General features: G+C 32.7%; 1 protein-coding gene across 3 annotated transcripts; it reads left to right on the top strand.

Annotated features, from left to right (window-relative positions):
* Positions 248 to 4,652, top strand: LOC107623431 (WAT1-related protein At1g68170). Of its 3 annotated transcripts, none has more exons than XM_016325682.2 (6): positions 248 to 874; positions 919 to 1,121; positions 1,606 to 1,668; positions 3,006 to 3,122; positions 3,194 to 3,763; positions 3,831 to 4,193. In XM_016325682.2, the coding sequence occupies exons 2-6, from the start codon at positions 928 to 930 to the stop codon at positions 4,051 to 4,053; spliced, it is 1,167 nt and encodes a 388-aa protein (XP_016181168.1). In that variant the 5' UTR covers positions 248 to 874; positions 919 to 927; the 3' UTR covers positions 4,054 to 4,193. The 3 variants fall into 3 exon arrangements, with proteins under 3 accessions (XP_016181168.1, XP_016181167.1, XP_016181169.1); XM_016325683.2 differs by having other exon boundaries at positions 667 to 1,121; positions 3,831 to 4,009; positions 4,040 to 4,652; XM_016325681.2 differs by having other exon boundaries at positions 665 to 1,121; positions 3,831 to 4,652.

Below are 18,205 nucleotides of genomic sequence, written 5' to 3' on the forward strand. Positions count from 1 at the left end.
TTAAAAAAACATATTTAACGTGGCACGCACTTAATATATATCTCTTAATTAGTCAGAGTTTATGTTATATGTTGCTAATAAGAAATAAATCAATCAATAAACCTATATATGTTGTAATACTTTTTGAAAGCTGATCGATCTTCACTAATAACAATAACTCAGATTCTCTCATATTTAAGCTTAACCAAGAAAAAAATTTCATGAGAGATTTGGAGGTACAAGGGAACATACATATCAACAGGATGCTTCTATATACATGATGCATATATCCCATATCTCATGTTTGAGGCTCAAGTTAATTAAGAATAGAATAAGAACAGAGAACACGATGAATTGAAGGAGGCAGAGAGGGAGACCTCACAAGAATTCATCACTGAGATTCATATTGCAGCAGGAGTTGATTGATGTGCACAGTAGCTATAGCTAGTAGTAGTAGTGTTGCACCCATATTCATATATTCTCTAGACTTGAAATTGACCCTTAATGAAGGTCCACTATCCACGTGGCAGCGCACCAACCAAATAAGAAGATTGATTTTTATAGATATTTATTTATTATTTATATATCCTAAGGTAGTAGTTTTATAAGGATTGCACAAGTGTGCTAAGGTTTTACTTTTATTACTCGTTATTACATGACACATCACGCATATCTAGTTTGACATTAAATGATAACGTGGGAAACAAAGAAAAACAAATTAGCACCGCTTCTTTAATTTCTTTTTGGGTTGAAAGAGCACTTAGCTTGCATTGCCAATAAATACCGACTCTCCACTCTATAATATGCCACTGCCCCACAACCACACTCCACACTCTACACTCTTCACTCCTCAGCCAATCAACTAATTAACGTATATGCATATCTCTGTTTAATTAGTATATGGATATATAAGACTAGGTGAGTTAATAATTAAGAAGCATATTGAGGATGAAGAACATGTGGAAGGTGGTGGAAGTGGTGAAGCCGGTGGTGTTGATGGTGATTGTGCAGATAGCAAATGCATGGGTCAATGTTCTCTACAAGCTTGCTGTCAACGATGGCATGAGCCTCAGAGTAGTTGTTGCCTACCGCTATATCTTCGCTACTGCTTTCATTGCTCCTCTTGCTTATATTCTCGAGAGGTAATTAATACATACATCTATTCTTTCTTTAATTTTCTTCTTCAGTCTCATCATATCATATCATATATATACACGTAATTAATAATACTAGTTTAGATTCAACATGCATAGTTAATTGAAGTCCCTTCAATTCTTTGATTTGATCTTTTCTATTTATCTATGTGTGTGTCCATCATGCATGATGACGATCAGATCAGTAGTGCCGCTTTAATTTCTTCTACATGAACTAGATAGATGTTGTGAGTGGAGGAGATTCGAGAATGATTGTTTAACTTTCTAGGTTGCAGTAGTTCATCAAATCGAGGTTCTGCTTTTCGTGTAGATATGGAATGAATTGAATTATTATTAGTGGGAGTGGGGTGGACCCACGAGGTTGTAGTGTTCATAATGATAATGGTTTTGAAACAACATATCATGTCCAATCCTTCAATGCTATTACTATTTCAGATAATTACTTTGATTCTTTGATGATGATTTCTCGCAGGAAGACAAGGACAAAGATGACTTGGACCATTCTCTTTCAGTCATTCTTGTGCGGTTTATTTGGGTTTGTATCTTCACTATCCACTATACTCATTCAATTCATCATGCATCTATATGTTCATCTTTTCCTTTAATTAACCTTTCAACACCTATAATTGCTTCTTTTTATATTGTATTTCCATGCATCTACTAGTGTAGCTATACCTAAATTTAGAAAAACAAAACTTTTACACCAGATTTTCAATTCTTATTATTTCTATTAAAAACTGGATTAGACTCAATCATATAATTTTTTTTATATTGTTGATACTTATTAGTATATTAACCTCATTTATTCTTGCCACTTTTTCTTTTTCCGTGTTTGTTTTACATAAAGTTTGGGGAAATGAAAGTTAGCTTTGTAGTAATTAGTAGTTATAATTTACCAGACTTCTCTAGCATTCCAAGGCCGGGCCTTGTTTATTTACTCCTACTTTTTCTCCTATATGAAAATATAAATAAAAATAATGCAATTAGGTATTCTCTAAATTACAAAGATCCCTAATGCGCCACGTATTTATTTAAGGTGACATGGGATATTGCTTGAACATATAAGAAGACTCATTTATATATCAATACAAGCAACCAAAAGTATGATATATTTTGATTTTATTAACGCTTTTAAACACAAAGTGCGTTACACACTGGTCGCATTATAAAATAAATAAAAAAAAAAAACAGAAAAAGAAAAAATTAACACCTAGGATATCAGGACCTTCGTTACATTTTTAATATACAACCCCTACTTTATTACGGGTGTATTTCAGGGGCGGGGTCTCTCAAGTGAAAGGACCATAACCCCCTAAATTTTAACTTTTCTTTATAAATTAGATATAAAATTCAGTTTATTTTTTTTATATTAAAAAAATTAAATTTTGGGGTCTCCCTAAATTTCATTCTAGCTCTGATCTTAGTGTATTTGTTTCTGTTTTTCTTTTAAATTAATTACATTCATCAATTACCAATAATAAGTTGAAAAATTTTAGTCGAATTAAAGTGTCTAGAGTATTCAAGATCTTTAAAGATGAGTCGAAAGCTTTTTTACTTGATCAAAGTATAACTTGAAGATTCTAAAAGTATAAAGAAACAAAAATAAAATTGAATTAGAATATGACAATTAAATACAAACTTGTAAGCATAGAAACATATAATAGAATTTTATTTTTTTAACCACCAATCATAGAACATGTTAGACATTAAAATTAGTTATAATTATTTGCCTATAAATAAAGATTTGCATATGATATTATTCTTAAGTTTAGTTTGTAAAAAATATGATATGAGTTTAAGAGTTTTTTTCTTTTTTTTTTCTATTTAAAAAGTTAATAGAAAATAGAGATATTTTAATTAATTTGATTTCAGGGGAGCATTGCCTCAGAACTTACAAATGGAAGCGCTTGCTTTAACTTCTGTAACATTTGCAACCGCCATATCCAACCTGATTCCGGCCATCACCTTCATCTTGTCCCTCTCCTTCGGGTAATTAATTGATCTACTAAGATTATATTATAAGTTTGTATGGTTGCTTATAAAATGCGTTTGTTGATCAGAATGGAGAGGTTGAATCTAAGAAAAGCAGCAGGGAAGGCGAAGATAATAGGAACAATGATTGGAATTGGCGGGGCAATGTTGATGACATTCTATAGAGGCGTGGAAGTTAAGATGCTATCCTTCCACATTAACCTCTTCAATCAGCGAAATGGCGGCGGCGCCGTACACTCGTCACATGGTGGCGGAGGGTTGTTCTTGCTGGGTGCTGTGTCGTCGTTCTCCAGCAATGCGTCTTATGCGTTGTGGCTGATCATTCAGGCGAAGATGAGTAGAGCATATCCGTATCCATATTCAAGCACTGCACTCATGTGTGTAATGGGAGCAATTCTTTCTGTCACCTTCACATTTTGTGTTGAGAGGGATTTGAGTCAGTGGAAGTTGGGTTGGAATGTCAGGCTACTCACTGTAGCTTACGCGGGTATAGTGGTTTCAGGAGTGATGGTGGCTGTGATATCGTGGTGCGTACGCATGAGAGGTCCCTTGTTTGTCTCTGTTTTTAGTCCTCTCATGCTAGTGGTTGTTGCCTTTGCTGGATCCACCATTCTTGATGAGAAGCTATATCTTGGAAGGTACGTACATATATATTATTACTGCACCCTAATTGCACACTTGACTAATGATGTGTGTTAATTACAGCATAATTGGATCGTTGTTAATTGTGTGCGGCTTATACCTGGTTCTATGGGGTAAAAGCAAAGAGAAGGTGAAGAATCAATTAGTGCCATCAAAAAGCGACAAACTTGAAATAGTGGTCAAGCCTCAAGTACATGGCATCCATGGGGATGATGAAGATCAAGATTCATTCAAAAAAGGAGGTGACATGCACCACAATAGAGAAAAAGGAGGAGAACAACATTAAATAACTAATTAATGGATTCTTAATCATGTGCCTAACATAGCACCCCCAAATTAAGGCATTATGTATAACTTTTACAGCTTCTGCACATAGATGTATACATAGTATTATAATGTGCCACTTGATTAATTAATTGCTTTGCCTTCCTTTTCGAATCGTGCCAACATCTGATGTAACCAATTTTCCTAGCGCATTGGGCTCATATGAAACCATATAATCATGAGGGTTAATTACAGCATAGTTGGATCCTTGTTGAATCAATTAGAGGCAGCAAATTAAAGCATGAAGATGAACATGGCGTTGCCAGTGAAGACCATGCAACACAAGAAGGATAATAATATTAATTATAATGTTTTCTCGTACAGACCAAATGAAGGCATTATATGCACCTTTGCTTTGCCATCTTTTTCTTTAGGGAAAAGGGAAACCACTACTTTAATTTCTTATGTTCTCTTTCTCATTTTATTTATGTAGCATTTATCTCTGTACTATTATTACCATTATGTTCCTGCTCTTAAAACCCAAATTAAATGTACTATACCTAGCTAGCTATAAGAAATTGTAATTCAATTGGAACATATGTAGATGCTGTCTTTCTTTAAGAGGTCTTTTGTATTTTCAACAAAAAAAGGTTGCATAATGTTTTTGTTAAAAAAATGTTGAATTTCATTAAATATAGCACAAATATTGAAATATAAAGTAGTAATAAGGTTTCTTTTACGTTAAATTTAGTTTTTTTTTTCATAAATATTAATCGTATACACTTTTTGAAGATCGTCTGCCACCACGAGCCACTCAGCTTCCTTTATGCAAAAGTTGATGTGAGTTGGGAGTAGCGCCATGTGTAACAAAACTGGAATAACCATGCACCAGTCATGGGCATAGATCTTTTTAGCATCCAACTTAAATCTTAATTTACATGACTGACGCAGGAGCAAGTAAAGTTAGTAGGTTAATTATATTAGTTAATTGTAATAAAGGAATATAAGTCTCATATTGTTTAGGATAATGAATTTTGTGTTATGAATTAGTCCCACATCATCCAAGTTATGAAGGCTTTTTCTTCTCCTACTAGTATAAACAACTCATGTACCTTTTGTTTATGAAATAGAAGTTGAAGTTGATTTTTGAATATGAAATAAGCTGTGTGCTTATTTTCCTCTAGACTCTCTGAGAGTAAGAGGTGCATCCTTGACTTGGCCAATCAAGATAGGTTTATGACTATTTTCACTATAGTGGGGTTGTTAATCTCGCCAAGATTGGTGAATCTAAACTATGTCACCATGTCAAAATTAGTGGCCCACGCGACGTCCCGGCGTCGATAACTAAAGTTAATTAATTGTAAAAAAAAATTCAATACAGGAGAAAGTGCCTTCCAATCTATACTTGATCAAAACCAAAAAGTGAAAATAAGCACTAAAAGGAATAAAATTGAAAACGGAAAATGGAAATTAAATACAAATGAACTCAACTGGACTGTAAAAATGTTCGTATATATTATTGCACATTGAGAATGTTAGGTGTGGAAAATGAACCCGAAACAAAAACACTAAAACAGGAGGCTAATTAAGTCATTCACCAACAAGGTTAGTTGAATGGAAGTCCCCCAATTATATTTGTAGTGGGAATTGAACCAATGTTATTTGAAACTTTAATTTTTGAAGCTTCAATTGTTAGCTTTATTCTAAGTGGAAGCTATAGCAAAAGTCTGCTTCTTCCCATTTTGGTGTGTCGCTACTTCCGCTACTACACACTATTTTTGGTGAAATGGACTTCTTAAAAGACAAAATTAACACGTATTCCTAAAAGTATAGGAAACAATGTAGATAGTAAACAATAATGTATATTTCTAGGTGAATGCTATGGTAACTATCACTTTGTGCTTAAGTTATTAAAAAAAGTAAATAAATAATATTTAATAAATTTTACATGATTTATTTTTTATTTTAAACATTTTATTTTTCACTTTAAAAGGGAAGTTAGATAATTTAGGTACCATAACAAAGGTACCATAAAACTCATCATATTCCTAATACGTATTCGCTGCAGTATCAATATTTTCTCGACAAGACCACGCAGCACATGCTCTGTCGCTGGATTGGTTCTTTGATCATCACTTGTATTTACGTTTTGCGCGTATGTTTGATCTAAGACTTCTACATCATCTCCTACGGCTTCGGAATCTATATGCTCAACCTCCTCGTCGACTTCCTTTCCCCTCAGGTTGATTCCAAAATTCAAGAATTCTACGACCACTACAACAAATAAGGGCTTTCACAACGGTCAAAAACCGTTGCCGTAGATTGAAAAACCGTTCCCAAAATTTTAGGCAACGCTTTGGCAACGGTTTTTGACCTGTGGTATATGCGGCCGTTACCAATGCTCAAAGGCAACAGTTTTTTACCTAAGGCAATGGTAACAAAAAAATCGTTGCCAAAGTTACTGGTATAGACAACGGTTTTGATAGAAAATTTTAAACAACGGTTTCGAACCGTTACTCGATAAGGAACAGTTTTAAACCGTTCTCTTTCATGATCCAACAGTTTAAAACCATAACTGAATAGGCAACGGTTTTAAACTGTTGTAGTTTTATTATTCACAAAGACAACGGTTTTAAAGCGTTATCGTTAGTGTCATTTTTTGACAACAGTTTTAATACCATTGCCATTTAATAATCGTCTAAGACAACGGTTTTAAAGCGTTACCATTAGTTTCGTTTTTTGGCAACGGTTTTTTAAAATCATTCCTTTTGTGACTTTTGACAACGATTTTTTGTAGTTATATATTTTTTTATTTACAATAATTTTCTCATATTGCATATATTCCAACTATTTTTTTTTAATTTAGTGTCAATAAATAACCTTAACTATTTGAATCAAATTACTAAAGAAAACTAATTGAATATTTACCACCAAATTTAATTTTTAAAGTATTCTATAAGATTCATACATATTTGTGAATGTTAGAAGTCAAATAAACTAAGATACTTTAAAATATCAAATTTGATTTTTAAAGTATTCTATAAGATTCATACATATTTGTGAATCTTAGAAGTCAAATAAATTAAGATACTATCAAATAAACTAAGATACTTTAAAATTACATAATAAGAGTCTAAGTCATAACCATATCTAATCATAAAGAAAAGAGATTGATATATTACAATAGCAAATAGATTCCTCATCATCTTCACAAATTGGTGATTTTTACTCTCTAATATTTGATCTTCACAATTTGTGTGATTAAGTTTTTTTTCTACTTCATAATAATTTTTCTGTGAACAAAAAAATTAGCAAATTAAATATAATGTTAAGCCTAATGCTAATAATTGAAGGAATGGAAGTTTGATTTAGGCTTACCAATAGCAGTAGTTATGTTGGATGTGATTAGGATTATCACATTTGGAGATGATATTAACCTGAAATATTCATATTTAAGAATTACTAACACACTACGCAAATACTCAAGAAAATCCAACATCTCTCGGTTGTATTTTTTAAATGATATTTAACATTCTCACACACTATTTAAAAAAAAAAAAGAAAAAAAAAAGGAATAACAGGAAAGAAAAGAGGTATTTTCCTCCAGGAAGGACCAGAAAGATTGGTATACCCGAATAGAATCTGAAGGTTATGAACCGGATATAGCAGCTTTCCTCGCCGCAGCAAGGCTTTCAACTTCATCTGCATGACCACACACTTAACCCAAAGCACATGACAAGCATATAGCATTAAGTTAAATTTTGTTCTGCCTCACCAATCAAAACAAATACTAGATTGCTTTCTTCTTTATCATTTCTTGAATCTTTTGAAAAAGTTTTGCAACCTAAATAACAAGGAAACACAATTGTGCATTCAGTGCAACAATACAACATAATAACAGTTCATCTATCAATAACCTCTGAAGTGATAACAAATTGGAAATTCATCAACTACAAAACATTGGTACTTCTAATAACTATTGTACATGCATACCAGCTTGCCATTTTCAAAAAACCATTTATTGAATAAAGAATGTGCATTCACTTCAATAACCTGGCACTATGAGAATCTGAGAATGTGGCATTCACTTTAATTCTATTTTTCTAAATAGAACTCATTATTGTTTGTTAAGAATCTATCCAACAATTTTACTTGCATTAGTAAAACTAGATTCAAATAAATAAAGGTAAACATGATTAGCTTAAAACACATTCAAAATGATATTATTTGTGCGAGTTCTATGCCATTAGCTTTTAGTTCAATTCTAATCCGTTGCTTCTAAATTTTGGTGAGATTACAGTCAACATCCCTAAGTTTCAGAATCCACAAGTTTCAGGTTCATATCACTTCATTTGATTAATTAATTATCAATTGGAAGTGGAGCCATATTTTCATAAACCAGTTCAGAGTTTTCAGCAAACAACCAACCTTCCAAGTGACTTATCTAAGTCTACAAAATAGATATGAACATGAAACTTATACTCACTTAAAATAGACTGATAGATCTTTAAAATCCTTTTAAAATCAACTCAAAATTCTGTTTAAATTAAAAGTTATAGCGTCTGCAAGTTGGTACTGCAGAACCAAAAAATCAGAAAAAACTGCAGCAACCACTAAACTTCAAAAAAATCATATCTTCCAAACCACTTGGCCAAATTCCCTGAAATTTTTATGGAATTTTCAAGACACACTAAAGTTTTACAGAAAAATAATTTCATCTAAAAATTAGGTCTGGACTGCTCCCAAAAAGTCATTCGTTCTGCTGCCAATTATGCATATTTCTGCAGAAATTCTGCACAAAGTATTTCTAACAACCTCACATACCAAATCCTATATTCAAGCCTAGGATTCATCTAAAACCACATTTCTAACTTTCTTTTCACTAACCAAAGTTGCCCAAGAACTCTTAATTTAATATATCACAATTTCATATCATAGGTGCAACGTAACCATATTATCATAGCATCCATTCTTCAGCATCTCATCTATAACAACATATCTCATGTTCTGATTCATCAAATGAATTTTCAGCAATCATAGCAACATTCCATACACAAAATCATCATCAACAAGTACTAGCAACAAGTATAACTTCAAAATACACAACATCGTCAATAATCACTACATTAAATCATTAAACCAATCACCAACTACAGCCATGATTCAACTCAATTCCAACAATTATTCACACAAAGCAACCATAAACCATTTGCGGTTACTCATTTAATTTTATTGGCATTCATAACTTAAAATATTTATTTTTAAAACAAATCTCCTACCTCAATTAGTCGAGACCGCAGAATTTAAACGCGACAAATCCTTTTATTCTAAATTCACAGCAGCAGCGGCTTAGACCCAGTAGTAGCAACAGCAGTAACATTATCAATAATCATAGCTATAGGGACTGAAATAAAATAAAACGAGAATAGGGTAACCAATGAAATAGCAGTAGAGCAAGAATGGAAACAGAGCAAATTAGAGGAAGGGATCTAGACCATATCAGAGGTACTTCGACGGCATCCCCCTTTTTTTGAAACTGCAACGGTGATCATGGCAGCAGCGGTGGCGGCTGAACAGCCCTCTGCCTCTCGGCACAAGCCTCACACGACTCCTTTCCTTGTTCTCAAGGCTCCTCTCTCCTTTTGCACATGCAACAGATGATGGCGGCCATAGAAGTAGCGGCAGCGCTAGAGCCTTCGGTGGTGACGACGGGGTCACGACGTGGCGGCGGTGACGGAACACAACAGTAGTGACGGTTCTAACAGCGACTGGTCCCTCAGCGGTGGTAGAACGCGACGACTCTTCTCCTCCGACGCGGACTCCTCTCCTCCTCGCGACAACGCCGGCGACGACTCCCCATGGACGGCGCGATTCCTTCCTCCACCGCGGTCCTTTCTCGCCTCAGTTCTAATCCGTAATGAAGATGACTTCGCGGACAGCAGCGGCGGCAAGGCGCGGCTTCCCCTCCTCTCCTCTTCTCCCTTCGGTTCTCACTTTCAGATCTCTCTCTCCCTCTATGTATGTTTATGTGTCTATGCATGTTTGTTTATTTGGTGTGTGGTGTATGCTATGAGTGAGTAGCGGTGAGAAATGGTGAAGTGGCTCAGTGGAGAATGAACAGGTGGTAGGGAGAGGGGTACATGTGTGTGTGGGTTGGGTAGAAAGGGGTTAGGGTTAATGAATTAGGAATTTGGGTTTAGAATTGGGAATTTAGGATTTGAGTAGAGTTTTGAGATAAAACTCAATTTAATCATTTGAGAAAAGGACAATAGGTCCCTGATCTTTCCTCCGTCAGGGACTGATCCGTCCAAATGTCTCCGTCAGGGACTGATCCGTCCAAGTTTTGTGAAAGTGAGGGACTTAAAAGTATTTTTCAATGGTCAGGGACGAAAATGTCCGCGGGACAAAAGGTCAGGGACCTATTTGTCCTTTTCTCTAATCATTTTAATCAATATAATTAATTTTAAGAATACTATCTATTTATTTACAAAAATTATCAACAAATATGATAAATTATAAATAAATTATTATTTAATTTTCCAAAAATTTGGGTTGTTACAAGTTTGGTATTGTTCGATGATGGCTCTAATGATGAGTGGTGTCGGTTATGGAGCGCTAGGACTAGTAGAGGAAGGAAAAATTAACAAGTCTCTATGTTTTATTTTGAAAAGAGGTTGTTGAAACCAAAATATATCATTGTTATAAAAAATTTAATATTTATAGAGAAAATTATTTAAATTTGTATAATTATTTAAATAATATAAAAAAATTATTGTTTGATAAAAAATTGTTGTAATGGTTATAAAACCGTTCTTTAAAATAGTCAAAGAGAACGGTTTTATTTTGTTGCTATAACGTAATAAAAAATTGAACTTCAACAGTAACACTGTAAAAACCGTTGTCTAAGATCATCTAATAGAACAGTTTTAAAGTGTAGCATTTTGGCAATGATTTTTATGCGTTTCTTTTGTACAATTATTTAAACAACAACAAAAAATCGTGCTTAAAACCAAATCATGGTAACGGTTATAAAACCGTTCTTTAAAATAATCAAAGAGAATGGTTTTAATTTGTTGCTGTAAAATAATGAAAAATTGAATTCAACAGTAACACTATAAAAAACCGTTGTCTAAAACTATCTAAGAGAACGGTTTTAAGGCGTTGCAAAATTTGGCGTTGCTAAAGCCTATATTTGTTGTAGTGGACGGTGCCATTCTCTCCACCAGGGTTCGATCTGATGAGTTCCATTTTTTCGTTAGCCGTCTCCCTAAGTTCAAGTTCTGGTATTCAATCATGACTAGTTCAGATAGTCATTTTGGTAGGTATACGAATGGTAATTTTAATTATTATGTGGATGGTTATTTGATTGGATTGAATTTAGGTATATACAATTAAAATATGCAAGATGTTCAATTCACTAAATATGCGGGTAATTATTTTTATCCTTAAATGGATGGTTATTTTCACTAGGAGTGAGCAATGCCGGTGACAATGCATGGCAAGCCAAGCAACGACGGCGAGGAGGAGTCCGACGATGCTGTTCGTTTTCGGTTTGAAGGAGAGCAACGCCGATGAGGGTCTTTGTTGACAAACCAACGGTTATAAAGAGGATCCTCACGGAGACGATAAGGGCTAGTTGGAGATCAAACGGTGGTGACAACGACAACAAATTTAAAGAAAATGCGGGTGGTTTAGTAAATTATGGTATAATAAATGATTAAAAATTTTTAAATTATTGAATGAGATTTTTTTGTTGAATAATTTGAGTGGAATGTTTTTTTTTTAATTTCGTTAGACTAAAATTCTAATTTATTATTCACGTTGTTCAGCTCCGTTTTCTACCTATCGGAACCGTGTTCCTATTTCCCAGTAGCTTCTGATTAAGCCATTGAATTAAAAATATTTAGGATAAATAAGTAGTGTAACGTAACTAACTAATGTATCTTGAAATTAAGAAGATAGTAGGAGAATTGAATTTGTGCGTCTTTATTACATTATGAGGCCAGGTCATACATGACGATCAAGTTTAGAAAAAAGGTAGCCAGGAATAATGACAGGATGAAAGTCAAAGTAAAAAAAGGAATAGAGAGAGAGAGTAGTTATTTTTTTTCACAACTCTTATGTTGTTTTGACTATTAGCTAGTAGTTATGGTGTCCCGTGGTGTGAGTGAAAAAAGATAAAAAGCAGTTTATATGTTAAATTATTAAATTAATGGAATGGTTTTGAAATATTAGAAGATAGAAAATGAGACTCCAATGTACTAACCTGAATCAAAAGCTACATACATGCATGCTTGCATGCGGTCTCCATGTTTTGCTTTTGCTTATATAATGCACGCAGAATGCAACCTAGTTTCTCAATTGCTTCATGGAAACACTCACACTTTGGGGGTGGAAAGAAATAGGAAGGAGAGAAATTGAGTAAAAAAAAAATAGAAAAAAAAATTGAAGTAAAATTTAATTTTTATGGGTGTATTTGGATGGAAAAAAAAAGATAGAAAAATATTGAAAGATAAATAATTTATATTGTTTGTTTGAAAAGAAAAATAGAGAGAAAAAATGAATTAAGTTATATAATGACAATATTACCCTCCATATTATATAGTAATGTTATTATGTATATAATTATGTAAATATTTATAAATGTGATTAAATAATAACAACAAAATTTAATTATATTCATAATATAACAAGTTAGGAATATAAATTTTATATAATAATAATAATAATAATAATAATAATAATAATAAAAAAGTTAGCGTGATCTAATTAGATAAAATATAAATTTTATTTTTGTTTACTACTCATCCCAATACATAAACTGAAAATAATTTCAACAAGAAGAAATATCTAAATCAACAATTACATGTACATGATTTTAAAGAGGCTAACCAATCATCACATTATATCATTTGATTAATATATTATGCCTTATATTACACTTACAAATACACATCAAAGAAGTCTTACATGATAACACGTTAAGGTCAGCTAAAAACAAAATATACATATGAAACTAACAAATTTAATACAAGGACCTCTTTGATCAAATCATTACTAATAGCATAGACTTCTTTGACTAACTCATTACTAATAGCATAGTTAACAATAGTTATAGTTATGAAAGTCACAGAATACAAAGACATGAGGTATTATCATTATAAGCCTTAATTAAGTCATAGATATGTTACCCACAAAAGATAAAGATACTTGTACGTATCTTAATCTTAAAGTTATATTTGTGCTAGTCTCAAAATATTAGCCACATTACTAGGACTATTGTTCCTAGAGTGCACCTACTTCTTTCATCAATTCATATAATGTGGCAAGACATACGTCAGACGGAACACCAAAAAATTCTCTCTTAGTTCTATCTTCTCTGCATAAAAAGCGGTAACATCCCATGCGCAATTCTGGCATCACACCTAAATTCTCTAACTCAGTTCACACGTTATTTTCAGAGTAAATTCGAGGCCTACTTTGCTCAAGAATCACAAGACCCCTTTCAGCTATTCGCACTTGTTGTTTAGCAATTTGAACTTGCTCCTTAGTTACCTGCACTTGTTCTTCAGCTGTTAACACTTGCTTTTCAGCAATATTAATTGATCTCTCATAAAAATGATTCCCATCTTTCATCATGTCAGTCAATGCAAGAATGCCTTGACTCATTCTTTCTATTTCTGATTTTAATTTATCATTCATGGTTGTTTTGCGTTTAGTACCTCTTGATGATGTTCCTTGAGAGCCAGTTGATTGGTTAGATAAACCAATTTCAGGACTATGATCCATTGTAAAACTAGTAACATGAGGAGTAATTGGATCCTCATTCCACTGCTCCTCCATATTTAAGAAACTATCATCATCATTCAAGTTAATTGTTTCTTTATGTTTCTCCCACCTTTTCACTTTTTCTTTGGCACTTTCAGCATGTTTTTCAGTTGTCCTGTATGTACCATATATCTCAAATAGTTTATCATAGTGTTAGATTGGAGTACGCATCCACTTTTTCACTTCTGGTTTTGCCTAAATCAAATAGAAGAATATTTACTATGAGTATGTCTATATGTAAATATATATTATTGAAATACTTCTTCAATATTTACTAGTGACATTTAAAACCAAAAAAGAGAGTAAATGCATAAAGTTTACCTTAATCAATTCTTCCCAAACTTCAGCTTCACCCTCAAACATCTTTGTAATTGGATTCTAAGAAAATCCACTAAGCCCATGAAAATTATCATAACAAACTCCAAAATAATCCTTTAAAGTCTTGAGTCTATTCTTAAGATTCTCTTTGCAAATGTGGTTACCATAGATAGATCTCAAAAGTGAAAGTATATTGTCATATGCCATTGTAGTAAATGTGCCATCCACTCTATTACCTTTGCGAGATTCTTCAATCAAAGCATCAATGAAGATTGTATATATCCATTTCGTCGGTCCATCTTAGGGTATCCCAACTAGTGGCCTCACCTTGGCATGATGCTCTCTTTGCCATTAACACTTGTAAATCTACAAAACAAGTGGATAGAAATAACATCCATAATCTTAAATCAAACTATTTGTAATGTGTCTTATCAGTTATTCAACAAATAAAGGTTCAATTCACTCCATAAGTCCTACATGTGACAAGGTGATTCAATAATTGCACACCAAAGTCTAGAATATGATAACACTTCAAGAGGTAACATGAATTCAATAATAACAAATCATAGTTATAATATCAACTCAGCGCACACATAATACAACTAATAACTTTATTTGCAAAATTTTTTAAATGAGTGATCAGAGCCTTAGTTGATAGTCAGCCCACATTTGAGTAGCTATTTCATCCCTTAATATGGCCCCACCTATAGTCTTCATCTTGTTCATGTCGAATTACTTCATCCTCTTTTGGATTATTTTCTTGTAGTTCTCGGTCAACTTGAGCTATGAGATGTGGATCAGGATCTACACCCATTAAAAAGTTATGTAATATGCAACAAGCTAGCACAATTTCAGTCATAGTTTCAAAGTCATAATGTGGTTCAGTGCCACTTGTGATTATTGCAAATCTTTTCTTTAAAACTCCAAATGACCTTTCGATAACATTTCTCAACGAAGCACGACGAAGATTAAATAATTTCCTTTTTATTTTCTGGGCCACGTCTTGCATACTCTTTTAAGTGATACTTTACACCTTGATATGGGGTAATTAATCCATGCTTCAGCATAAATCCAACATCCCCAAGGTAAAATTTTTCTACAGAATCCATCATTAAAAATGATTAATTTAGTATAATCACACAAATTACTAATCTTTACCTACTAATGAGACAATATAGTTTTATGTACATGCTAACCTCGTGGAAGTTTAAGATTATCATCCCTCGATAATGCATTCTTAAGAATTTTTGAGTCAGATGCTGTTTATTCCCAACCCGTTAATACATAAGTGAACTTCATATCAAAATCACATGCAGCTAATACATTCTGTGTCGGCCAGTCTTTTCTCCCTCGAAATTTGGGTTGATCCGCTTTGGGTACTTTGACACGAAAATACGTTCAATCTATAGCTCCAATACAGTCCTAAATAATAGTCCATTATTTAATAAAGTAACATGAAATTGTATATATCAATCAAAATTATTTATTCATGTAACTGTACATGTTCATACCTTAAAATAAGGATAAAATCTATGATTATGAATGATCGCCGGAGAAATAATGGATGCAGATGGTTGTCGAAGGAATTCATCTTCTAGTAAAATAATTGCCCGTAACACAGCATGGAAGTGGCGGCTAACAGTTTCTCCAGACCGGTGGTAGAAAAAAGAAACGGTTCTAGTTTTCACATTATGAGCTATTATATACAAGAACCTAGCAACTTGCTCCTCTACTGTAACATGTTTTGTATCCCTCATTTGACGTGTTGCTCTTAATTTCTCACACAATTGAAGAAATGCATCAGGGCCCATGCGTAGGATGTCACGACACCTATGAGTTTCTCTTAACTGTTGCATTAAAGTAGCTCGAATTTATTCTCGCCCAACCAATTTATGGGAGATGAATTTGTCAACCCGCGTAGACATAAATCTCAATAAATATAACATATGCACGATGTAACATATCAGTGTTATTGTGCATAATTTCTGTCGTCTTTTCCAATCCTCCCTCAAAACTGTTAATATATGTTCTTGGTTTTCAAGGGTTAACATATTTTTCGGATTATCGACCCCAAACTTAAATGAAAAGTTTAGTGGGAAATCACAATTAAAGATGTCTTCCATATTGGGGACCAAAAAACTTTCTTCATGATCAGCCTTATCCATTTAACAAGCACTTTGTAGTTTCAAATGTACATATCATAGATTTACAGCACCAACAAAAACAAAAAATGATAGCATCATATATTAAGCATAAGCAATGCAGTTAAATAACTAGTATTTATATATATATGACCTCCTAATCGAATAATATAATTAGTTGTAAAAAAATCTCAACCAATTGAAAGATAACAATTTTTTATACTTTTCGAAAAAATTTAACCATAAACTACATATGAAAGAAAAAATAAAAAAATAAAAAACACAGAAAACAAAAGCAAGTAATAGGTGCTAATGTGGTTTTGGGTATAAATTTACATTAAAAAAAACTATAGATATATAGAAAACAGTATTTTAGAAGAAAAGTATTAAACAAGAGACCATATTAAAGATCTTATCTTAGTGGAAAATAAACAAAAAAATCTAAGTTGAACTTGAATTTGGTCGGAAACGGCATATGCAAAGTGCCTTGCAACTTTTTAAAGTTATTTGTTGATCTTGAAACAGATAAAGTAATGAACTCTTTGATAGTCATGCCGAAGAAAGATAATTTTTTTTATATATAAAGGCTATTCACATGAAGATAGTAATTAATTTGTTATATGTTATATCATAAATTAATTTAATTAAATAACTTAGCTCCCAAATAATAATAATCTGTGTGTTCTACGAAATTAATTAGGTTACCTAAACCAAGTTTACTTTAGCAGTTATATTTCAATTGAAGCATTTTATCAAATAGTTTATATACATAAAAGTTAACAAACCATGAATCAGCATTTTTTCATTGGAGCATTTGATCAAACAGTTTACATACATGAAAATTAACAAAGTAATAAATCAAACCAAAATATAATCTCTGTCCATATACTTCAAAATTAAATCACAAACACAGATCTATCAATATATAGCGTCAAATGGGAAATAAGAGCAACATAAAAAACTTATCTATAGTCTATACACATCAATTCTTTCAACTCTCATTAACTTTGAAATCAGTACCTTTGCATGTTTTCATTGGAGTATTTTATCAAATAGGTTACAGGCATGAAATTTAACAAACTCATAATTCGAACTAAAATGTAATCTCTATTCCTATACTGTAAAATTGAATCTCAAACACACAAATCTATGAATCTAATAAAGAATGAAAGGTGAAATAAGAGCAACAAGTTTTATCTCCAGATGCAAGATGCTGTGACCAAAATGATTGAGAAGTGGTGGAGGAATGGACCGTTAGTAACAGTTGCACTGGTTGATAGTATTGGAAATGGATAGCATGCATAACTGAATCTCAGGTTAAAGAAGAGTCTTTAGAAAAAGAGAAGGGTAGAGTTTGAAAATAATGCAGTGGAATGAGTTTTCTTTCTATTTTCTCGCCTTAGTTGGAGAAAAAAGTTTTTGGTAAGTCCTTTCATTTTTTGTTATTGTTGTATTTTTCTCTTAACATTTTTTTTAAAACCAAATAAGTGAAACTTTATATTTCCTTCCTTTCTCTTTCCGTCGATGTTCAATTCCCTCCAATTTCTATCTAAACAAACACAGCGTCAAGGTGTTGAAGCCAGCAATGATGATGGTAATAGTGCAGATTGTACTTGCTTCGGTAAATGTGCTCTATAAACTTGCCATTAATAACGATGACATGAGTGTTAGACATTTTCGCTGCAGCTTCTACTATTCCTCTTGGTCTTTTTTTTTGAAAGGTGATTAATAATTAACTTCGTTACCACGCACTCTGCAACCTAAAAGTAATTCATTAGTAGCACTTAATATTTTAATTTTCACGGAAGAACAGGCCAAAGCTGACTTGGAGAGTTGCTTTCATGTCATTCTTTTGTGGCCTCTTTGGATAAGTTTTTTTTTTTTTAA

The sequence above is a fragment of the Arachis ipaensis genome, chromosome B10, assembly GCF_000816755.2.
Source record: "Arachis ipaensis cultivar K30076 chromosome B10, Araip1.1, whole genome shotgun sequence".
Classification (NCBI taxonomy): domain Eukaryota; kingdom Viridiplantae; phylum Streptophyta; class Magnoliopsida; order Fabales; family Fabaceae; genus Arachis; species Arachis ipaensis.

Bases quoted from the DNA above. Each gene is read 5' to 3' on its own strand.
- LOC107623431 (XM_016325682.2), top strand. From the start codon at position 928: ATGAAGAACATGTGGAAGGTGGTGGAAGTGGTGAAGCCGGTGGTGTTG. The intron at 1,122-1,605 runs GTAATTAATACA...GATTTCTCGCAG, and splicing joins CTTGCTTATATTCTCGAGAG to GAAGACAAGGACAAAGATGA. The intron at 3,764-3,830 runs GTACGTACATAT...TGTTAATTACAG, and splicing joins GAGAAGCTATATCTTGGAAG to CATAATTGGATCGTTGTTAA.